Below are 24,806 nucleotides of genomic sequence, written 5' to 3'. Positions count from 1 at the left end.
TACCTAATAGAAGGCAGCATGGTTTAATAAAGCTGTAGTTTGTAGTTTGTAGTTTACCTAATAGAAGGCAGCATGGTTTAATAAAGCTGTAGTTTGTAGTTTGTAGTTTACCTAATAGAAGGCAGCATGGTTTAATAAAGCTGTAGTTTGTAGTTTGTAGTTTACCTAATAGAAGGCAGCATGGTTTGCTGAAAGGTTTGTGCAAAAACAGGCAGAAGTCTCCTCAGGTAAATCGGAGCCATTTCTGGATCTCCTTTGGGCTCACTGCCCTCCTCCTCCTCCTTATTCACATCTTTCTTCTTCTTGTCGTCGCCCTTGTTCACCGGACACATCCAGTCTCCTGAAACACACAGACAGACACACACACACACACACACACACACACACACACACAGACACACACACACACACACACACACACACACACACACACAGACACACAGACACACACACACACACACACACACACACAGACACACACAGACACACACAGACACAGACACACACACACACAGACACAGACACACACACAGACACACAGACACACACAGACACACACACACACAGACACACACACACACAGACACAAACACACAGACACACACACACACACACACACACACACACACACACACACACACACACACACACACACACACACACACAGACACACAGACACACACACAGACACACACACACACACACAGACACACACAGACACACACAGACACAGACACACACACACACAGACACAGACACACACACAGACACACAGACACAAACACACAGACACACAGACACACAGACACACAGACACACACACACACACACACACACACACACACACAGAATGGTGTGATCGGTCAGATCGGTCAGTCAGACTTGTGAGTTTATCTGGAGCACACACACTGAGTGTGGAGCATTATCCTTCATTATATAACAATAAACCTAAATTTGTTCACTAAAAAAACAGATAATTTAAGAGCTATGAGTCTATGTAGTTTTCCAAAAAAAATGTCCAAGCCTGGAAATTGCTATTTGCAAAATTCCATGACTTTTCCAGGTTTTTCATGACCATGTGAACTCTGTATTAAGTGTGTACTAACCGGGAGACTGCAGTATAGCCACCACCTCACTGTGTCCTCTCTCCCTGGCCTTGTCAAGAGGAGTCTTCCCGTCCTCGTCTCTCAGGTCGGGGTTCGCTCCATGACGCAGCAGAGTCTAAACACACAACACACACACACACACACACACACACACACACACAAACACACACACACATTACAATACAGGACACACACAGCCAATCAGGTGTCTCCAGGTGAGAGAGAGTTACCTGAGAGGAAACATTTCACTAAGGCCGGACACGAATATTCAGCTATCTGAATACTCGTTAATCGGGCAGGGATTGGGTTTTCAGTTTTGAGATTCGGATTGTTTTTTGCAGAGGAAGAATGTCATTTAAATGTTTGTCAGATAAAAGAAAAAGAAAAATAAATGTTAAACTTTAGGTCTGCATGCTCTGCTTGTGTTTCACAGTTTTCTCCGGTGATTATGAGGAGTTTGTAGCGCCATAAAAATTTGTCCATGATAATAAAAATCATCACAAGCTGAGTAAGATCACAAAAACTGCAAAGAAAGGTCACTGAACCCAACACCTCTGCAGTTTGGACCAACTTTAATCAGTCCCAAAATTTACTATGTTCCATAAAGAGGACACTTCATCACTGCAGACGCACGATGAAATTTAACAGACTGATGCAGAACGCTGGACTGAAACAACCTGAAATTTCACTGAATCTGACAGCTGTATTTACTGTGTGTGTGTGTGTGTGTGTGTGTCACCTTGGCGACTTGTGGGCGTCCGAAACAGGCAGCGTAGTGTAGTGAAGATGACCTCTGACCTCTGTTGACGTCCGCCCCCCTCTCACATAAAAACTCCACCTGGAACGACAACAAACGTGTGGTCGGTCAAAGTTACACACAGGAAATACAAACCTTCACAATAAGAGTCAATGTGAGTCTAAACATAGTAGAAATATTTGGAATACTGCATTCATATGGTATTTATTCCAGATAATAAAGATAATAAAGATGTTGGTATAAATCTCCACAAACAGCTGAGGCTGACATAAATGAATAATAAAGTCAGTATTATTCATCCTCTGGAGAACATGAATGTCTGGACCAATTTTAACCCTTTGAAACCTGGGCAAATTTACTTGATTTCATTCAAAAACATGGGAAGAAGGCAAAGAGCAGAAGTAAGAAAGTAAGAAAATTACTTGAACACTGACAAAAAAGGAAAAAGAACAAAACAAAAAACAAACAGGAGTAAAAAAAAAAAAAAAAAAAAAGCACATACATTTGGAAAATATATACATTTTAAATTCTGTAATTTTAAATATTTAGTTATGATTTTTGAAAATTAATTGTCTGAATTTTTTCCCCCCAAGACCTTTCTTTTGCTTTTTTTTTAAAGTTTTAAATACTTGTGAAAGGTCTGAATGCAGCACAAGAAAAGTGATGTCGATCCAGATTTCAAAGGGTTAACAGCAGTGTCCAACTGTCGTTGAGGTATTTAACTCCGGAGTAACCAGCTAGTGTGGCTAATAAACAAATATGTCATCTAAAGAAAGAGCTCGGTCAGTACCATTTCCTGTGTGCCAAAAGCTGAGGCCCAGTTGAGCAGCGTCTGTCCAACATCGTCCATGAAGTTCACCTCAAAGGCTGCGAGAAAAAGTGCACGAACAGAGGTATTTGTTATTTTCTGTCACTGAAAACGTACAAAAAAACACAGAATAATTTCACAATTTGTAGTTTTCTGGGGTTTTTTTTTCAAACTTTATTTCAGGATTTTTTAAAGTAAATGTACAAAGACCTGATGACAGATGTTTTTATATGATGTCAGTAAGTATTTTGATTATACTGTAATTCTGTTCAATTCTATTTTTATTATATTACATTGACTTTTTTCTACCATGTTTTTAAACTGATTTAATGACTAGATTCATTATTATTTGTACTTTTTTATTTGTATATTTATTGCATTTATTTTGTTTGTTTTTTATCTTATCAAGTTACTTTTAATATTTTTATTACATAACACTGACATTTTTCAACCGTAAAATTCATACATTTTTTTGATAAATACATTTTTATTTGCATCTATTTATTTTTGTTTATTGTATGAAGTTATTTATTTTCAGATTTCTAGATTAACTTTTGCACTTTTAGCAATGCATTAAACTAGGAAAATGCTTTTTTTTCTTAATAAATGTATGCATTTTGTTAAAGTATTCTATGTTCTATAATTTAGTCTAAGCTTTTGCAAAGGTATTTCTGAGAGTGACTCTTTAAATGTTAAAGTAGGAGCAGTCAGACAGACAGAGGACAGAAAAACGTGACGTCTCAAGGAGTAACAGTGCGTACCCACCAAACACGATGAAAATTATTTCATCGCGCCTCAAATGAAATCGCATCGCGCCGGACGCTCCAGTTTTGACGCTCGTACAAAAACCCCAAAATGGGACTCGACGCGCGTCGAAATCGCGCCGCGCGTCGAAATCGCGCCGCGCGTCGAAATCGCGCCGCGCGTCGAGCCCGCCCAAACAACATTTCTTCCGCCGTTTCATTCTCTCGTTGACCATGCCTGAGATAACCACGATCGCTGCACCGCACCTGCTCTGGAGAAGTTCCCAGCGTCGTCTGCGGGCCAGGCGCCGACGTCGGTTCTGGGTGCATGCTACCCTACGGAGGCGGCGTGAGCTCGGCGAGTTCCACCGTCTCCTGCAACAAGGGACAGGAACTGTCGTACAGCTCTGGGTGAGCGGTGACGGCGACGATAAGCTGCTCCTCCATTGTTTCTGGCGGTTTGATTAGATTTTGCGAGGGAACGCCAGGACGTCCATACGTCAGCACGTCGATGACGATCTCAACGCTGATAGGCTGTCGCGGCGCGTCTTCACGCGACGACGCCGCAAAAGTTCAATTATTTCAACTCGAGCGTTGGACGCGACGCGAATTTCGCGTCCAACGCAACGCGAATTTCGCGTCCAACGCATCCAACGTGCCGCGCAATCGCATCCATCGCGTCGCCCGACTTTGAATGTAATCTTGAGGCGCGATCATTTTTCATCGCGTTTGGTGGGTACGCACTGTAAGACTCATATTATGACAAATATTCCCCAAAAACGTTGCCAGTCATCACGGGTGCGTTCAGTGTCGGTGTTCTCACCTCCGGTGTCGATGGCGTCGATCAGAGCGTCGGTGTCTTTGCTGCGGATACAGTCAATGAGCTGTCGGTGGGATCTCTCCCCTGAACTGTCCAGGCGTCGCAGGCCGGGGATCCGACCCGTCGAGCCCGCCGTGGATTTGGGCAGCGCCTTCCGTCCCTCAAACAGGAGCACCAGCAGGAGGTCCACCAGCCGCATGGTGTCCAGCACGCAGCGCTCGTCTCCTCCGAGAGCGGACTCCATTGAGTCGGGCAGCGCCGAACGCAACAGGTCCTGAGGCCCGGAGAGAAGGCAGGACAGCCAATCAGACGGTAGGTTTTTTAAATATGTATTATTCAAAAAATAATGCATACAGAGAAGGATGTGAACCGAATATTTACATTTAACTTAGGGACTGTTTGTTATTTCTGCAGGTTTGGGATGCATATTTTCTTTTAAAAATTCAGACCTTTTTTTCTTTTACATTTTTCGGCAATTTCATTTTTTTTTTTCTGTTTTTTTTTTTTTTTATTTCTTTTTAAAACACTGTCAATTTTCTTTGAAATTCACCACGTGAAAAAACACGTTTCATTGCTTCAGTCTGCCGCTCTGGTGTTTGAGGCGAGTCGACCTACGTGTGTGACGAGCGGCGACCCCCTGCACAGCGTGGACAGCAGGCTGACGATGGTCGACACCTGGTTGCTCAGTTTGGAGTCCGGGGCCGAGGGGGCGGCGCCCGTCGAGGTTCTGCCGGGCTTACAGGAAGAGGCGGGGCCTGACACAGTGCCGCCGGCGGCCGCCATGCGGGACAGCAGCTCCTCCGTCAGCCCGTGTTTGGCTAAAGGGGCGGGGTCTACGCCGCGGCGAGTGAACCTGTCGGCCAATGAGGCGAAGCAGCGCAGAGCTCCATCTGACACCTGGAGGACAGAGAGCGGTTAGATCTGTTCAGAGAGCCGCTGCTGAGACACAAACGGCAGTCTGCGGGTTACCTGGTGGTCTTCGTGTTTGAGGAGGCTGGACAGAGACTCGACGCAGGTCTCCAGAGACGAGTCCTGAGGCTCCATCTTGCTGCAGAGTCGGGACACCACGGCCATGGCCGAGTGCAGAGTGTCTTTATGAACCAGATGACCGCTGTCTCTGATAAAACTCAGCACGCAGTTCAGACCGCCGGCCTCGAACACGGCGCCGGACTCTCTGGTACAGATCAGCTCCAGCACCTGCGCACAAAAAACACAAAACACGAAACTTGGAATCAAACGCTCTCAACGGGAGGAACTTTTCTCTGGTTTCAAAAGTTTGTGTTTTCAGGCCCCAAAAACGCACACAAACGAAAACGGAACACAAAACCACAACAAAAGTTGAACATTTCATGCACTGTTGCCGTGTAAACGGCCTTTAAGGCAATGATGCTACCATTTTAGTAAAATATGAAAAAAAAGTTGATAACCCAGCTTACAATGATGTCTATAAATCCTAAAAATGCCAAAACACACTTGCGGGGAGCTTTAACGGTGCCGTTCCTTCGGATGGACTTTGAATCACAGAAAAGATGTTTGCAAAGACTCTGAACACCTGGAACAAACTGTGACGTCTGTGTTCATCTCAAACTCTGTTGGTTTTAGTGATGTGGCTCCTGATTGGTTTATCTTCTGTCCATCAAAAAGGTCCGTCTCCGTCCGACCGGAGATGCCCCCTCCAAAACGTGAGGTGCACCAGTGCAACCAGTGTCAAAAGTTATTCTGGAGCCCTGCATGTTTTTACCCATAAACCTGCCCCGTCATCACCGACCACAGCGGGAGGGTTTTCACCGAATTCCTGTGACATCATTTTAGACTGCAGAAGAAAAACTGGTTAATCTTGAAAATATAAACTAAAAACTAGGACCAAGACAGACATGTTTATCAATGCTGTCCTCCCCAAAGACATAAAGAAGGGAAATAAGATCATCAAGATTTTAGTGTAAAAAAAAACGACTTTTACAGGATCAAACAGCACCTGACCGGATAAAAACGGACAAACGGGATCTTTCAGCTTCTATCAGCAGCACGCATCAGACACACTGAGGCCGGGAGACACGAAAACTGTCCCAAGACGAGTATTAATAAACATCTGGTGGCACATGGTGCTCCGTCTCCTGCTCGTGGTTTGTCTTTGCGCCCACACACGCACGCACGCACACACACACACGCACACGCACACGCACACGCACACGCACACACACACACATCTGATCAGTGTTTATTATGTGGTCCTGGCCTGAGTTAACCCCGTGTTATCGGCCTCTCTGACTCACAGGCCCTGTCACAGATAACTGAGACAAACGGACTCTGTGATCTCACTGCTGCTGCTGACGAACTGATGACGTCACCGCCTTCAACGCCTCGATAACAACATGAAGCCGCAGAAACACGCCGACTCTTATTTACCAGGGTTCACACACACCTTTACCAATAACTTTCCAGGACTTTTCCAGGACTCTGAAGCAATTTTTAAAGACCAAACATTCTCTGAAACCACCATCGATACTCCTTATGGTTCTTTTTCATCACTATATAACAGTGTTTTAAAATACATATTATTTAAAAAATAATGCATTCAGAACAGATAAGATCTGAACATTTAAATATAACGTAGGGACTGTTTGTTGACTGCCCCGTCACTGATCGCAGCCAGAAACTGTTACTAAAGAAATTATTGTTGGATTTTCAAATTTCCGACAGTCTTTGGACACATCGTGCGTTATTGAACAGTTTTATGAAACATTTTCCAAAACTTTCAGAGTACATTAAGTTTTTCAAACAATTTTCCAGGCCTGGAAACTTATTTTTAAATTCCATGACTTTTCCAGGTTTTTCATGACCATACAAACTCTGTTTACCATCTGACTCTATTCTGTATGTTTAATATGCTGCTGGTTACTTAAATTTCCCCCGGGATCAATAAAGTACCTATCTATCTATCTATCTATCTATCTATCTATCTATCTATCTATCTATCTATCTATCTATCTGACTTAAAGGGAGAAGAAAGAGTGACACTAAACAGCTACAGACGAATCATCCTCATGTGCGCAGGCTAACAGACAGAATTCAGGCCCGTCAGTGACGTCACGTCGTGATGTCACATCGTGATGTCACACCTCGGCTGATATAGCGGCCTGTAAACGCTCCGTCATCCTCTCACCTTCACACACTGCTCGGCCAGGTCTCTGCTGGTCCTGTTGTTGAGCTCCACCACCACCAGCCGGTTGCACAGCGCCTTGATGGCGCCGTCCACGCCCACGATCCTCCGGGTGCACTCCGCAGACACGTCCAGGTAGTAGGTGATGGCTCTGGCCGTGACCTCCAGCACGTTATCCGGGGCGCTCTCGTCCAGGAAGATCTTACAGAGGGCCGGGAGGAACGTCCGAGGAGGACAGCTGCAACGAGAGGACAGGAGGAGGACAGACGGTCAGTGAGCTGACCTCTGACCTCAGCACAGCGCCATCGCTGTGGGGGGGGCACACTCACGTCTCGAAGCAGCGGTCCACGTTGTCCGACATGAGCAGCAGCATGCAGAGCTGCTCCAGGGCGATGAGCTGCATGTCGCGCTCGTCGCCCTGCCCCATCTGCAGCCACTCCAGCAGGGTGTCTGGGTCCACGTCCGCCATGATGGCGAGCCTGCAGCCGCAACGCCACGCAAAACACACGTTATTTTACCAATCAACAATAAACAATAATAAACATCAATACATGCAGCGTTCAGACTGGACCAACATTCATCTGTTTACAGAGAGTTACTGTCTTTTTTTTAACCCTTTAACACCTCGTCATCCGTTTTCTCTGACAAACGTAAAAAAATGGTTTCGCTTATTTTTAAAACAAACCAGAGCTCCTCTAAACTGGGACCAGAGCTCCTCTGAACTGGGACCAGAGCTCCTCTGAACTGGGACCAGAGCTCCTCTGAACTGGGACCAGAGCTCCTCTGAACTGGGACCAGAGCTCCTCCATCGTCATCACATGACCTCTCACCTGGCTCCCCGTTGGCTGCCCGGTCTGGCTCAGCGCCCAATCACTGCTCACAGTTCTGTCGCTGTTTGGGACTCATCCAACCAACTGGACGGAGGGAGAGAGGAAGCACGGACAAGAGAAGAAGAAGAAGACGCTCGCTCGCTCTCACAGGGGATTCTGGGACATGTAGTGTCTTCACCTGCAAATAAAACAATGGAGACGTTGAAGTAACCGACACCAGAGGAAGAGCACGTCATCGTCACACAACAGAGAAACTGAAATGAAATTATCGGTTAATCATCGTTTCTTCAGGAAGATAATTCCAGGTTCATTCTGATCAGGAGGTAACTCGTTAGTCCTTTGAAACTTCAGCAAATTGGCCTGATTTCTGTCAAAACCGCGGGAAAAAGCCATGAGCAACATAAGAATGACACAAAGAAAAGAAATGACACAAAAATGAGCAATTAGAAAAAAATACATTAAAATTGCCTGAAAATGAACAAAAAAAGGAAAGCCAAAAACAGTCAAGAAAATGACCCAAAAAAAGTACTTAAAAGAATTATAATTCTGACATCATTTTAAATACAGAATGCTGTTTTTTCCCCAGCTTTCTTTTTTTTCTTTACCTTTCACAAGTATTTTAAACTCTGCACCCAAAGAAAATGTAATTTAATTTCTTTTGAAAACATTGGAAAAAAGGTTTTTAGTTACCTGGCAAGAAAAGTCCCACAACTTACAAGATTTAGATTTTTTTTTAAGCTGCAAAAAAAGTCAAGAAACAAAAATAATTACATATATAAAATTATATTACATATTATATTAGTTAATATTTTTCTGTACTTCTTTCCACACGTAACGTTTTTGTTGTTACTACTTCTGTTTTTCTTTTTTGTTGTTGTTCTTTAACATATTATTCAGGTCATTTTTATGTAACTTTTTACTAACTCTCACTTATTTTGGAGGCATTTTTTTGCTCGTGACCTTCTTTACATGTTTCTGAAAGAAATCAAGCCGGGTTAAACACCTGGGCAATAAAATACCACTGATCCGCTCTGCAGCATCCGTGTTGTTTCCACATTACATCTTAAAAGCTCATCAGCACCCTGAAGTGAGAGGACACGGGAGCACTGGAGGAGTGGGTGAACGTGAATCTGCAGTTTCAGCGCGGCGTGATCTCAAGAAGAGTCTCATCAAAACAAGACGTCTTCATTTCCTCACCACACAAACTCCCTGAGAAGAACCTGCTGTCATTGTGAAAGGACGTGGATAATTCCTGGAGCACAGAGCGGCAGGCAGGATTTATGTTGCACACGTGTTGAAGCGTGCGCCTGATCAGACCGGATCAGGGTAATTCAACAGTCTGAACCTGCAGCGGACGGTTCGAACGGTCCTCAATGAACACGCCCCCAAAATAAAACAACAACAGTCAGACTGTAAATAAAACCTGACCTGCAGCGCGTGAGCGATCTGTGGGGTTAGTTTAACTCCATGTTGTCATGACAACCTCTGATGTGGTTTCCTCACAGCTTTAAACCCTGTGTTTAGCCTGACAGGCGGGGAGCGTTCAGAGGACATCCGCCTCAAACATGCAAACGTGAACAGTTTGACGTGAAAAGCTCGGCCGACAGTCACAGGTTGACTAAGGCTACCGTCAGAGGAAACCTTAACCCTTTCACACCTGGACCATCAGTTTTCCTGTGCTGCCTTCAGACTGAAAGTCTGTTGTTCGTTTTTTAAAAGGAGAGAAAAAATGATGAAAAGGGGAAAATTTTCAGAAAACACAATAATATTTACGTTTAAAATCACGGCATGGAAATATGTACACCTGTTTGTATATTAGCACTTTTTTTCAAGTCATTCCTTTTAATTTAATCTTGTTTTTCTTAACTTTTCTGTGCTAATTTTCAGGTCTTTTATTTGTGAATTAATTTATTTATTCATTGCCCACTCCAAAGGTTTTTTTGTCCTTTTAAACAGCAATAATCCGCTCAGGGTTTAAGTATAAAGAGCTTTTACTGAAGGTAACATCAGACCTGCAGGTCACAGAAACTCCACATCTGTCAAACATCCGACTCAATATCTGAAACCGGTCGAGCAGCGCTCCTGAAAGTCGCCTCCAGCTGTCTGAATCCGTCACATGACCCTCTCCCACAGCGTCACAGCGACGCATCCGCAGTCTCTTTTGACCTGAAGCAACCCAACCGGCTCCCTCTGCACACCCTACAGATTTAACCCTTTAGGGACCGTTTGTCTCATTTTAGTCTCTTTTCTTCTTCCTGTTGTGATAACTGTGTGTGTGTTGATGCATGTGTCCTAAATGTAGTCCAGATTGTGTATTTGAGTGTAATCAGTGAATTTGCAGCTCAGCTCCTACAATAAGTCTAAAATACACTGTGGAAACTAAATAGTTACATTCAGACTGTTCAGGTCCAAAAATGCTCCATTGAAACCCATTCAAACTGACATTTTTGATCCCACAGCCATCAACACACGACTGAAGAAAAACACGCTGCAGTTTGTTTTATAGTTATGGCATATAAATAGGCCAACCATTAGTCTTTCATGATTATGGTATACAGGTTTTAATTTTATTTAAAATTGGACAACTCCATTTTTATTTATTTATTTTTTATTTTAAAAAAAGTTATCTAAAAGTTTAGTTTAAAAGTTAAAAACAACAAATGATGATTTGATATTTATGATTAGGACTGATGTTAATAAAAAAAATAAACTTAATGAAAGTAAAAAATCATATTAACATAAAATATATTTAAAGCTTGATTTTGAAAAGTGCATTTTGTGCAGAGAGCGATACATATGTGCGATATTAAAGCGGGCGCTAAGGGGTTAAATCCTCTCACAGGTGGCTGTAATCTGATCATATAATCCAAATAAAAATCACCTGCTGAGGGCCACGACTCACTAGCTTCATTGTCAAACATTACTGACTATTTTCTTGATTAGCTGATTGATCATTTGCTCTGAAACATCAAAACAGCAGAAACAGTGACATCACATTAACCCTTTCACACCTGGATGGACAGCAGTTTTCTTGTACAGCATTCAGACGCATTTTGCGAGTATTTGAAACTTTAAAATTGGATTTCCTCAGCACGTTGCTAAAATGATCAAATGACTCTGGAAAATTAAAGAAAATGTATTTATACTTATTATGATTATATTTTCAAAATTAGATTACAGAAAAAATATGACTGTTATATTTGTTATTTTCATTTTACTTTAGCACTTTTTCACGTTGTTTTCTGTTTGCTTCTGTCACTCTTCAGTCCTTTTTTTAGATAATTTAAATGAGGCATATTTTTGGGCCCATCTCTTGTCAAGCTGTTTGTCGCCGCCTTTCGATGTTTTTCAGAGAAATCAAGCCAATAAGCTCAGGTTTCAAAGTGTTAATGTGTGCACCAAAAAACAAAGCAAACTCTTTCTCTGATTCTGGGTTGAGCTCGGAGGCGTCTGCAAGATATCTGGAGCGCAGCCGCAGCCCAGCCGCTCTGCTCGGTGGCATCGCGCTGCAGCACGGCATGCTGGGAGTCTGATGGGTCCAGGCTAAGTTGATTAGGGTCTAATTTGAAGCCAACCGGCCTGTCGGTCTGTCTGGATGGAAGCAGGCTGCAGAGCAGATCCTCTTATCAACAGATTAATCATCACAACTTGCCAGAGAGCGTCCTGACCTCCTCCCCTCGGGCCCCGGGGCCGACCACGGCGGGGCCGAGCGTATCCGGCCTAACGGACTCCGCCAGTGACCGGCCTCACCCCTTTAACCCTTCGGGGTGTCCTGTGTCCAGGCTGACTGAAAACACATGTCTCTGGTCCTCACAGAGGACAGCGCTGCATTCATTTAAAAAGAAAATAACCTGCAACTTTTCTGAAGCTTCCGGTTTCTCATTATATTTGGCATTTTGGCAAGTTTTAAGAACAGGGATTTTTTTAAAGTTTTTTTTTTAAAAAGTTGCAGGGAACTTGCTAAATATGAAGTTGAAAGTTTGCACATTCTAAATATAGACAGAGATTTACATTTTTATCGTAAATGCATATCAGTTCCAAATACTGATTATCAGTCTCATAAACTGCTAAAAATCAGTACCTGCACTGAAAATGTCCTAAATCTTAGAAATGTCCTCAAGTCACAAAAACATCCTAAAATCCTAAAAACGTCCTACAATCCTGAAAATGTCCAAAAAAATCCCGAAATTCCTAGAAACTTGCAAAAATCAGAGAAATCTCCTAAAATCCTATAAACTTCTTGAAATCTTCGAAATGCCCAGAAATCCGAGAAATATCCTAAAACCCTGACAATGTCCCAAAAATTAACAATTGCCCTAAAATCCCAAAAACGTGCAAAAATCTGAGAAATCTCCTTAAATCTGAGAAACATCCTTAAATTTGAGAACGCCCTAAAGTCCTAAATATGTCCCAAAATCCCAAGAATGTCCTCCAATTCTGAAAATTGCAAAAATCAGAGAAATCTCCTACAGTCCTAAAATCTTTAAAACATCCTAAAATCCTAGAAACTTCTTGAAATCTCCGAAATGCCCGGAAATTCTAGAAAAGTTCTGGAAACGTCCTAAAATCCTAAAAACGTGTCTGGGGCTCCTGCGACTGGCCCCTGGCCTGCTGCCGTTTTATCAAAGTGGCCCTCAGGAAAAGCAGGTGGAGATGTTGATATTTCATCAGACTTTTCTCGCAGTTTACTGTTTTGTAGACAGTCGATTAATCGAGAAGATGACGCAGCTGACGTCAGACAGTTCGGTGACTCGGATAAAGTTGGTCGACAGCAGCTGAGTAAACCGATCAGCGGTCGGTGAATAAATATTAAAGCGATCTTGAGGAGGTCGTGACTGAGGTCCAGGACTCCCCCGGCCCTCCTGAACAAACCTCCTTTTGTTGGTTTAACTCGCTCAATGTCAGACGGATCCGGACCAGGGACTGTAAACAGGAACCCGGCCGGGTTCAGACCGCCTGACCCGGGTTTCGTCATCTGTCCGTGTCTCACAGAGCCCCGTTATTTCATCAGACGCTGACCACCGTGACAGGACCCGGCAGGGACACGGCACTGAGCCTCCCGGCGAGCTGTCCGGCCGGGTAGACCCGAGTGTACCCGGGTAGACTCGGGTAGACTCGGGTTAACTAACTCAGATACTGCCAGTTTAGAAGCTAGCTGTTAGCTCACCGTGCTAACGCTGATTAACAACTGCGCTGTTGTCAGGCGGTAAAAACACTCTGAAAGTCGCAGAAATCAGCCCAAACACGCAGACGTGATCCCCACAGGGTTAAAATCACGTTATTATTTATTATCAAACACAAAAAAATTACGACCAACGAAACCCGGCTAATATTAGCCAGCTACCACCACGCTAGCTAATCTAACGTTGGCTAAAGTAACGGCAGCGTTTCAGTTATTTTTGTAAAATAAACCGTATTTATCACCGACATGAAACCTCCGCGGCTGAACCGTATCACCGAGAAACACGGACACGGCGTGTGTTCTCAAAACGAGGCGCTAATGTCCACTTTAACCGGCTAACTGTACCCGCGGCCTCGGACTCCCATCCCGAGCCGCGGTGCTCGAGTTCCGGGAGAGCCGACAGGCCGCGGCGCATCAGCGGACAGCGGTCATGAACGAGCCCGGCCCGTACAGGCTGAGCCCGCGGGACGAGGAGCCACTCACCGTGTCTTTCTGTTCGGCTCGGAGACGTTCGGCAGCGGGGGGACTCCGGGTCTGGTACGTCCAGCTGACGGTTGAAGAGTCGTGTGTGTCGCCGATGCCGGGGGTTTAGTTAAGACGTTCCCATTTCTCCGCGTCGGGGGTGAAAGGTGAGAGCGGCAGCGGGGCGCAGGGACTCTCAGAGCGGACTGAAATGGAGAGCCGAGCCGAGCGCTGCTGCCGCCTTCAGGGACCCAGCCGCGGCTCGGAAATAACATACACTCCCCCCAAAACCACAGCGGTCATTGTTTTCACAGACTTACCCAAAACCTCCTTAAATACATAATACATAATTATTTTTATGACCTTTCCCCCTCCATATATATATATATATATAATCAAAAATTTTATTACCCGATGTAAAACTTGAAACCATTTCTTATGGAAGTGTGTGTAAAGTCTCGCTTTAGAAAATAATGAAAATAAAGAGAGATTCTCCGTCCAGCTGCGTTGTTTCAATGCTGTAGTTAATCAGAATTAGAGAAAATATGATAACCAGGATATCACTGAAACCATAGCTGAAGTTAATATGCATTATATATTTTTATTTTATGTTGTAAACAAAAATGAAGAAAAACAAAAATAAATTATTATTTCAGTGAAATTATTCCTACAATTAAAGCAATAAAAACATGTATGATGAATTAAACAATGAATTTAATGTTTCACCTTCATAAAGTGTTTTGATTTTCAGTGAATGGTCCAGAGTCTCAACACATTTTCTGATGATCGTTCATTTTTGATTTGCTCTGATAAAAGAGCCTCAGAAACAGCTTTATCTATTTATTTATTTATTTATTTATTTATTTATTTAAACAACTTAATCACGCTTCATCGTGATGGCTGCGAGGTTTACGACGGCACCTGAAGGCAGCAGCTGGAGGGTGACGCAGCTGACGTCAGGGGGCGCTGTGACGTGTTCGCTCCGTTCAAAGATTAAAGTTTCCAAAATGTTACACAGCTGACAACAACAACAACAACAACAACAACAACAACAACAACAGCTGTTTTCTTATGTCAGATATTACAGACGATGCAAGTATATTTTCATTATTGTATTTTTGTTTTTTGTTTTTGTTTTTTTACTTTTCTTTTTTTAAATTTTGCTCTTCACTGTTATTAACGATGCTGCCGCTGGTGGAGGAAGAGTTCAGACCATTTACTGAAGTAAAAGTGCTAATACCAACCTGTAAAAATACTCAGTTACAAGTAAAAGTCCTGCATTGAGAATTTTACTGAAGTGAAAGTAGGACTGGGCGACATGGAAAAAAGTCTTATTACGATATTTTTTTCATATCAGTCGATATTGATACATATCATGATATACATCAAATCAATATTTCTGTCGAGCTTAAAGGTTCCTTTGACTCCTCAGTGAGATATGGAGATATCATCAGGTTCATTTTGGTTTAAATATTTATTTTCTGTCAGACATTGAACATGACAAATATACTGTAGAACAGCATCACCAGCTGGAGGACCTATTCTACTAAAACTCACAGAGGTCCAGGTACTAAAATGTCCTCCCAGCAAAGGTCCGAGCCTCATACCTAAAATCAATATCAACATTAACTGAACATTTTACTTTGATTACGATTAAAGAACGATTATTTTGCTCTTTTTTGTGGTTTGTTTTTTGCCCTCATAGTTCACTGACACAGTGTCATGTGACCATGGTGTGTTGGAGTGTAATAAACATATGATTTATTATTATTTATCAAACTTTCCAGCATTATATAAAAATGAAAAGCTCCATCTGAAACAAACTTCAGGTAAATTTACTGTGCTGATAATAGGCCAACCTCTCCTGACTGCAGGACTCTGACTTCTGCAATGCGTCCTGCTGTTTCTAAATAATTCATCCAAAGTCTGATTAAAACTGAAACTAACACAAAGTCGTCTGTAGAGTCTAAAGAAGTCACTTTCACCTCTGCAGATGTGTCTGTTTCAGAGGAGAAGCTGCGCTCTGTTTGTCTGTCTCACTGCGCTGCTGTCGGACCATCGGCTGTTTGATCCGCCGTAATGAAATGCTGTGGCTGTCAAACACTCAGCTGTTCGACAGTCAAAGTCCTTCACTGCGTTTGGTTCTTTGCGGCTCTATTCTTATTATCATTGGCTGTTCGTGTTGTCTGTCAAAACACGGCTGGAATGAGATCTATTGACATTCTGTCGACTACGTCTCATATCTCAATCAAGGAGAAGTTATATCGCGATTGATATCGTTATCGTTTTATCGCCCAGCCCTAAGTGAAAGTACATATGTGTATTCAGGAAAGAGTACTTAAGGTATTAAAAAACAACTAATTTTTAAAAAAAATGCCAAATTTGAAGAGATTCCTTCAACGAGTTTTTGAGATATCATGTTCACAAGAACGAGACATACAGACGAAAAACATGCAAACATATTTCTCCGGTCTCAGCAATCGGAAGCGCTGAGGGAAAAAAAAAAACCTCTGAATTATTTTGTTTCTTTATCCACCGACTGCATCTGAAGGTTACATGAACAAAAACTTCATCATCATCATCATCATCATCATCATCATCATCATTACCTTCATCTTCATCATCATCACTTGTTTCTTCAGAAGATAAAAAAAGAAAAACTGTGAACTGAATCAGAAGAAAAACAGATTTTATTCACTCGCTGCTGTTAGAAAAACAACATTCACACCTGTACAGTCAGTTTTCACACCTGTGAGTGTGTGTGTGTGTGTGTGTGTGTGTGTGTGTGTGTGAGAAGCTGAGAGGAAGACTGAAGCTGACTTGGTTAATAACCTAATTGCAGGTAAATCTTTCGTGTTTTATTGTGACAGAGACTTTAGAGGAAGTCGTGTTAGAAGTGTTTCTCATAAATGTCTTTTGACACCAAACAGACGAATGTCCTTCAGACTCATTAAACTCCACGTAGTGTTGTTAGACTAAAGTGCTGATGATTAAATTGTCCCTCACAGGCAACCGTATGATCCAGAACAATCTCTAAGCTTGTTTTTGTGTGATTTGTCAGACAACATTAAACTCAACATTTGACTAAAAAAATAATTAATCTCTCTGAGCTCTTCTGTTACTCACATTCACTCATTTAATCATTCGTGTGGGGTCAAAGGCCAACGCATTGACGTGACCTTTGACCCCTGACCTCCATTTATGGTTTGTGAAACAGAATTTTTTTCTGCTGCAGGCTTATGGACACTTATTTCAAAATAAAAGCCACTGGAGATCAAACAGTGAAAAGTTACGGCGTGCTTCTGCTCCTCCTTATGTCACTCCAAATGTTTGCTCCGATTAACCCTTTAAAACCTGCAGCCACATCATTTTTTTGTGTTGCACTTAGACGCCTTTACAATCATTTAACCCTTTGAACTCTGAGCAAACTGATGCGATTAGTTTGAAAAACATGTGAAATGAGAAACAAAGAAAAAAATGAGCCCAAAAGAAATGAGTAAAACAAGTACAAGAAAATTACTTACAAACCCATACACACAAAAAGACAGTTAAAAACAAGTAAATGACCTAGGAAAAGTGCTTAAAATATTATATTCTTAGTAAAATAATTTTTAAATGTTATAAGTATAACGATAGATTTCCATATTTTCCCCTCAACATTTTCCTCTAACTTAAAAAAATAATTTTCTACTAATTTCTTGTAAATTTTTAAAAAGTCTTACCAAGTTGCTCATTGCCTTTTTTCCCCATGTTTTTAAAAGGGTTCAAAGGGTTAAATACTTGTGTGCTGTTCCTGGTTTCAAAGGGTTAAACCTTTCAACTCTGAGAAAACTGCTGCATTTTCCTTAAAAAAAAGGCAATGAGATGTTACACAAACTGCCATCATTACATATTTAAAATGCTGTTACAAAATTATTATATTTTTATTTTCTTTCATTAACCTTCTCTTTTGCTTATTTTTCTATTTGTTTCATTTTTACTAATTTTTAGGTCATTTTCTCGTTTTTCTTTTACTAATTTCTTGCTCATTTTGGGGTCATTTCTTCTCTTGTCGCTCGTTGCCTTCCTCTCATGTTTTCGACATAAATCAAGCCAAGTCGCTCAGGTTTCAAAGGGTTAAAACCCTCAGAGCTTCTGTTTCTTTAAAAACATGAATGTTTCTAATGTTGAACCTTTGATGAGCCTCACGTCTGCTCACCGATCTGAAGTCTGTCTCTGGAAACGAAGCTTTTCATCCCAAAACGCCACAAACAGGAAACGTTTCAGCAGATTCGCTCACGTTTGCTTTTTTTCTGTGAATCAGAATCAGAAGCTTCGGAAACAATCCGAGTTTCCCGCGGACGTCGGTCTCAGAGGAGATTTTGGGATGAGAAGCTTCAGACGCGACCGAGGAGGACAGAAATGTTCTGCGTTATTTCCGACATCTTCCATATTCATCAGTTACGACGTGAAGTTTAACTCTACATCAAAGTCAGGAGTTACTGAGCGCGTCTCGCTGAATCCACGAAGATAAACTTGATTTTCGTCTCCAAAAGAAGAATCCAAAAACAAAGAAACTTCGTGATGATTTGAGGCCAACGAGCTGGGAAAGTTTGTAAACGGATGTTTTTTTGAAGTTTCACTCGTCTGTTTTCACGATGTCAGAAAAAGGTGAATTATTGTGTCAGTGCGGCTAAAACTGGACTTTTAAAATCCTGTAAACGTCTTAAAAACTTCAGTTTTTTGGAGTTGGATTGACGCCCAGATCACGTGACAGGAAGTGGATTTCCTCCGTCACGTAAACACCTCAGGCGGACTTCAGCCGGACTCGGCGTTCTGAGCGTGCTCCTGGTCAGGGTGCCCAAATTGCCAAAAAATTTTTGAAGAAAAAAAAAATCAACAAAAGTTTTAAAGGGAAAAACGTGACCAAAACGTTTTAGAGAAGAAAAAAAACACAATAATTTAAAAATCACCAACATTTTTCAGAAAATAAAAATGGCCAAAGTTTTGTTAAAAAAGAAATATTGCCCAAAAGTTTAAAAAAAAAAAAAAAAAAGAAATTTCCAAAAACTTTAAAAGAAAATGTGTTTTGGTCGGACTGAAACTGGACCTCAGATCACGTGACAGGAAGTGGATTTCCTCCGTCAGTCGCACTGTAACTGGACTCGACGTCCTGATTGGCTCCTCGTCGCTGCGCCCGCCTCCCTCGGTGTTAGAGTTAGGGACTGTTAGTTATTTATGAGGAGGAGGTTAAAAGTCTGAGTTTGGACTTGAGTTTTTGATTTTGGCTCAGCGAAAAACTCGTTTTTTATATTTATTTGAAATAACACGTCGCCCGGACTCCTCGACTTCTGTTCATCCAGAACTTTCTCTGTTTTCGGATTCTGCGTTCAACGTGAAAGAAAACGTTTTCTCCATGAATTCAGCGTCACGCGGCGAGCGACTGACGCACAGACCTTCAAGCCTTTAAAATGACGACCGATCAGAGCGATCACAGCGATCAGAGCAATCACAGCGATCAGAGCGATCACAGCGATCACAGCGATCAGAGCGATCACAGCGATCAGAGCAATCACAGCGATCAGAGCAATCAGAGCGATCACAGCGATCACAGCGATCAGTGATCGGAGCGATCAATACGCGTGATAATAAGTGTGATTGGGTGCTGTGCAGCGTGAACAGAGACGTTTCCTGTCAGAGGAACACGCCGCCGTGCGGGAGGAGTCGCTGTGGGATATTAACCCTTTAAAAGAAGGAGCCGCATCACTTTTCTTGAGCTTCTTTCAGTCGACTTTCACGAGTATTTTTAACCCTTTGAACTCTGATCAAACTGCAGCGATTTGTTTCAGAAACACGGAGAAAAACAGAATGAGCAAAAAATCACACGAAAAGAGAGTAAAAACGGTAAATGACCTGGGAGAGCACGAAAAATCTGAAACAAACGTCGACTTTAAACCAGTTTCAGTTCAAAGCTTAAGGCGTTTTTTACTCGGCACACTTATTTAAACTCGATTCGAAATCATTTTCCGTTATCTCTGCACTCCTAATGTTTTTAACGGTGATTTTTTTCAATTAAATGTTTTAAAATCATTTTAAATGGACTTTTCTATCGTCTCTCTTCACTCTTTGATGGTAAGTCTGCAGCTGTGTTTTGTGTTTTGATGATTTCGTGTTTTTTGCTCTGTAGAGCTCGGCCGTGTCGTGTGAAATGTGCTGTATACGTAAAGCCGCCTCGCCTCGTAATAATGCAGGAAATTATCTGAAAAATGTAATAATGATCATTAGAAACAGAGTTTTTTTCTTGGACATTTGAAAAAAAAAATTATTTTCTAAATCTATTAACTTCGTGTCATTTGTGGATCGTTTTTCGTCGAGTTGCTCATCGACTTTTTTCCCCCATTTTTGAAAGAAATCGTGCTGAGAGTTCAAAGGGTTAAAACACTGTGATGTCATCATATCGTCCGTCTCCCGACATGGCGGCGCGTTGGCTTTCGTCCTTCATGTCACCGGTCAGTGTCAGTTTGTCCGGGGGGACAGTGAACGCAGCACGGTGCTGACGGGGATCAAACCTCCGTCCTGAGGCGGCGGCGAGTCGTCTCACAGGAAGTTGGTTTTGAGGGTGATGCTCGGGGAGGACTTGGCGGTGCTGCGGGCCGCCGGGTTAGCGCCGCCGGCTTTAGCATTCAGGCTCTCCTGGTTTCCTTTGACGGCGGCTTCCAGACGAGACTTGAGGTGAGGAGACGCCGCGAGGAGAGACCTGAGGACAGACGCAGACATCACATCACTCAGTGCTGTGGCGCTCAGAGACGTCACAGTGTGACGTCACATTGTGATGTCATCGTGGCGCTGGCCTTAAAAGGGTCAACAGAGCGGTGAAGCGATGACATGTTTTCGTAGGCCAAACAGGAAGTTAGCGTCTCATTGGTTCCCTCGTCAAAAACTTTCTGGGATTTTGGATTTTCTCCAAAGATAATCTCCGTGACGTGAATCTCCCTGAGTCTCAGGGACACTGAGACTCAGAGACACTGAGACACTGAGACTCAGAGACACTGAGACTCAGAGACACTGAGACACTGAGACTCAGAGACACTGGGACACTGAGACTCAGAGACACTGACACTCAGAGACACTGAGACACTGAGACTCAGAGACACTGAGACTCAGAGACACTGAGACTCAGAGACACTGAGACACTGAGACTCAGAGACACTAAGACACTGAGACTCAGAGACACTGAGACACTGAGACTCAGAGACTCAGAGACACTGAGACACTGAGACTCAGAGACACTGAGACTCAGAGACACTGAGACTCAGAGACACTGAGACTCAGAGACACTGAGACTCAGAGACACTGAGACACTGAGACTCAGAGACACTGAGACACTGAGACTCAGAGACACTGAGACTCAGAGACACTGAGACACTGAGACTCAGAGACACTGAGACACTGAGACACTGAGACTCAGAGACACTGAGACACTGAGACTCAGAGACACTGAGACACTGAGACTCAGAGACACTGAGACTCAGAGACACTGAGACACTGAGACTCAGAGACACTGAGACACTGAGACACAGAGACACTGAGACACTGAGACACTGAGACTCAGAGACACTGAGACACTGAGACTCAGACACTGAGACTCAGAGACACTGAGACACTGAGACTCAGAGACACTGAGACTCAGAGACACTGAGACACTGAGACTCAGAGACACTGAGACACTGAGACTCAGAGACACTGAGACACTGAGACTCAGAGACTCAGAGACACTGAGACACTGAGACACTGAGACTCAAAAAACACTGAGACACTGAGACTCAGAGACACTGAGACCACTGAGACACAGAGACTCAGAGACTCAGAGATACTGAGACTCAGAGACTCAGAGACACTGAGACACTGAGACACTGAGACTCAGAGACACTGAGACACTGAGACACTGAGACTCAGAGACACTGAGACTCAGAGACACTGAGACACTGAGACTCAGAGATACTGAGACTCAGAGACTCAGAGACACTGAGACTCAGAGACACTGAGACTCAGAGACACTGAGACACTGAGACTCAGAGACACTGAGACTCAGAGACTCAGAGACTCAGAGACACTGAGACTCAGAGACTCAGAGACACTGAGACTCAGAGACACTGAGACTCAGAGACTCAGAGACACTGAGACTCAGAGACACTGAGACTCAGAGACACAGAGACACTGAGACACTGAGACACAGAGACACTGAGACTCAGAGACACTGAGACTCAGAGACACTGAGACTCAGAGACACTGAGACACTGAGACTCAGAGACACTGAGACTCAGAGACACTGAGACACTGAGACTCAGAGACACTGAGACACTGAGACTCAGAGACACTGAGACACTGAGACTCAGAGACACTGAGACTCAGAGACACTGAGACACTGAGACTCAGAGACACTGAGACACTGAGACACTGAGACTCAGAGACACTGAGACACTGAGACTCAGAGACACTGAGACACTGAGACTCAGACACTGAGACACTGAGACACTGAGACTCAGAGACACTGAGACACTGAGACACTGAGACTCAGAGACACTGAGACACTGAGACTCAGAGACACTGAGACACTGAGACTCAGAGACACTGAGACACTGAGACTCAGAGACTCAGAGACACTGAGACACTGAGACACTGAGACTCAGAGACACTGAGACACTGAGACTCAGAGACACTGAGACCACTGAGACACAGAGACTCAGAGATACTGAGACTCAGAGACTCAGAGACACTGAGACACTGAGACTCAGAGACACTGAGACTCAGAGACACTGAGACACTGAGACTCAGAGACACTGAGACACTGAGACTCAGAGACACTGAGACTCAGAGACACTGAGACTCAGAGACACTGAGACTCAGAGACACTGAGACACTGAGACTCAGAGACACTGAGACTCAGAGACACTGAGACACTGAGACTCAGAGACACTGAGACTCAGAGACACTGAGACACTGAGACTCAGAGACACTGAGACACTGAGACTCAGAGATACTGAGACACTGAGACTCAGAGACACTGAGACTCAGAGACACTGAGACTCAGAGACACTGAGACACTGAGACTCAGAGACACTGAGACACTGAGACTCAGAGACACTGAGACACTGAGACTCAGAGACACTGAGACTCAGAGACACTGAGACACTGAGACTCAGAGACACTGAGACACTGAGACACTGAGACTCAGAGACACTGAGACACAGAGACACTGGGACTAAGAGACACTGAGACTCAGAGACACTGAGACACTGAGACTCAGAGACACTGAGACACTGAGACACAGAGACACTGAGACACTGAGACTCAGAGACACTGAGACACTGAGACTCAGACACTGAGACTCAGAGACACTGAGACACTGAGACTCAGAGACACTGAGACTCAGAGACACTGAGACACTGAGACTCAGAGACACTGAGACACTGAGACTCAGAGACACTGAGACACTGAGACTCAGAGACTCAGAGACACTGAGACACTGAGACACTGAGACTCAAAAAACACTGAGACACTGAGACTCAGAGACACTGAGACCACTGAGACACAGAGACTCAGAGACTCAGAGACACTGAGACTCAGAGACTCAGAGACACTGAGACACTGAGACACTGAGACTCAGAGACACTGAGACACTGAGACACTGAGACACTGAGACTCAGAGACACTGAGACTCAGAGACACTGAGACACTGAGACTCAGAGACACTGAGACTCAGAGACTCAGAGACACTGAGACTCAGAGACACTGAGACTCAGAGACACTGAGACACTGAGACTCAGAGACACTGAGACTCAGAGACTCAGAGACTCAGAGACACTGAGACTCAGAGACTCAGAGACACTGAGACACAGAGACACTGAGACTCAGAGACACAGAGACACTGAGACTCAGAGACACTGAGACTCAGAGACTCAGAGACACTGAGACACTGAGACTCAGAGACACTGAGACTCAGAGACACTGAGACTCAGAGACACTGAGACTCAGAGACACTGAGACACTGAGACTCAGAGACACTGAGACTCAGAGACACTGAGACACTGAGACTCAGAGACACTGAGACACTGAGACTCAGAGACACTGAGACACTGAGACTCAGAGACACTGAGACACTGAGACTCAGAGACACTGAGACCCAGAGACACTGAGACACAGAGACACAGAGACACAGAGACACTGAGACACTGAGACTCAGAGACACTGAGACACTGAGACTCAGAGACACTGAGACACTGAGACTCAGACACTGAGACACTGAGACACTGAGACTCAGAGACACTGAGACACTGAGACACTGAGACTCAGAGACACTGAGACACTGAGACTCAGAGACACTAAGACACTGAGACTCAGAGACACTGAGACACTGAGACTCAGAGACTCAGAGACACTGAGACACTGAGACACAGAGACTCAGAGACACTGAGACACTGAGACTCAGAGACACTGAGACCACTGAGACACAGAGACTCAGAGATACTGAGACTCAGAGACTCAGAGACACTGAGACACTGAGACTCAGAGACTCAGAGACACTGAGACTCAGACACTCAGAGACTCAGAGACACTGAGACTCAGAGACACTGATACACTGAGACACTGAGACTCAGAGACTCAGAGACACTGAGACTCAGAGACACTGAGACTCAGAGACACTGAGACACTGAGACTCAGAGACTCAGAGACACTGAGACACTGAGACTCAGAGACACTGAGACTCAGAGACTCAGTGACACTGAGACACTGAGACTCAGACACTCAGAGACTCAGAGACACTGAGACTCAGAGACACTGAGACACTGAGACACTGAGACTCAGAGACTCAGAGACACTGAGACTCAGAGACTCAGAGACACTGAGACTCAGAGACTCAGAGACACTGAGACTCAGAGACTCAGAGACACTGAGACT

The 24,806-nt window shown here is 43.7% G+C and overlaps 2 protein-coding genes across 4 annotated transcripts in view; both read right to left on the bottom strand.

The window, feature by feature from the left end:
• hectd1 (HECT domain containing 1) overlaps positions 1-14,097 on the bottom strand; it is a 45,371-nt gene extending 31,274 nt beyond the window's left edge. For both annotated transcript variants that reach the window (XM_088087151.1, XM_088087152.1), the window contains exons 1-11: positions 13,890-14,097; positions 8,225-8,402; positions 7,724-7,873; positions 7,398-7,632; positions 5,204-5,431; positions 4,850-5,131; positions 4,238-4,508; positions 2,654-2,730; positions 1,846-1,944; positions 1,107-1,221; positions 166-340 (exon numbers count right to left, since the gene is read on the bottom strand). In XM_088087151.1, the coding sequence (XP_087943277.1) occupies positions 166-340; positions 1,107-1,221; positions 1,846-1,944; positions 2,654-2,730; positions 4,238-4,508; positions 4,850-5,131; positions 5,204-5,431; positions 7,398-7,632; positions 7,724-7,863 (1,622 nt within the window). In that variant the 5' untranslated portion in view covers positions 7,864-7,873; positions 8,225-8,402; positions 13,890-14,097. The remainder of the gene's footprint in view (positions 1-165; positions 341-1,106; positions 1,222-1,845; positions 1,945-2,653; positions 2,731-4,237; positions 4,509-4,849; positions 5,132-5,203; positions 5,432-7,397; positions 7,633-7,723; positions 7,874-8,224; positions 8,403-13,889) is intronic.
• A 2,443-nt stretch (positions 14,098-16,540) lies between these two features.
• The window catches only part of heatr5a (HEAT repeat containing 5a), a 39,260-nt gene continuing 30,994 nt past the window's right edge, over positions 16,541-24,806 (bottom strand). For both annotated transcript variants that reach the window (XM_088087153.1, XM_088087154.1), the window contains one exon: positions 16,541-20,604. In XM_088087153.1, coding sequence (XP_087943279.1) covers positions 20,445-20,604 — 160 coding nt within the window. In that variant the 3' untranslated portion in view covers positions 16,541-20,444. The remainder of the gene's footprint in view (positions 20,605-24,806) is intronic.

This window comes from Plectropomus leopardus, chromosome 14 (genome assembly GCF_026936395.1).
Source record: "Plectropomus leopardus strain MGB_pleo_1.0 chromosome 14, ASM2693639v1, whole genome shotgun sequence".
NCBI classification, from domain to species: Eukaryota; Metazoa; Chordata; class Actinopteri; order Perciformes; family Serranidae; genus Plectropomus; species Plectropomus leopardus.
Note: the sequence above shows the minus strand (reverse complement) of the source record. Positions and strands in the feature narration are given on the sequence as shown.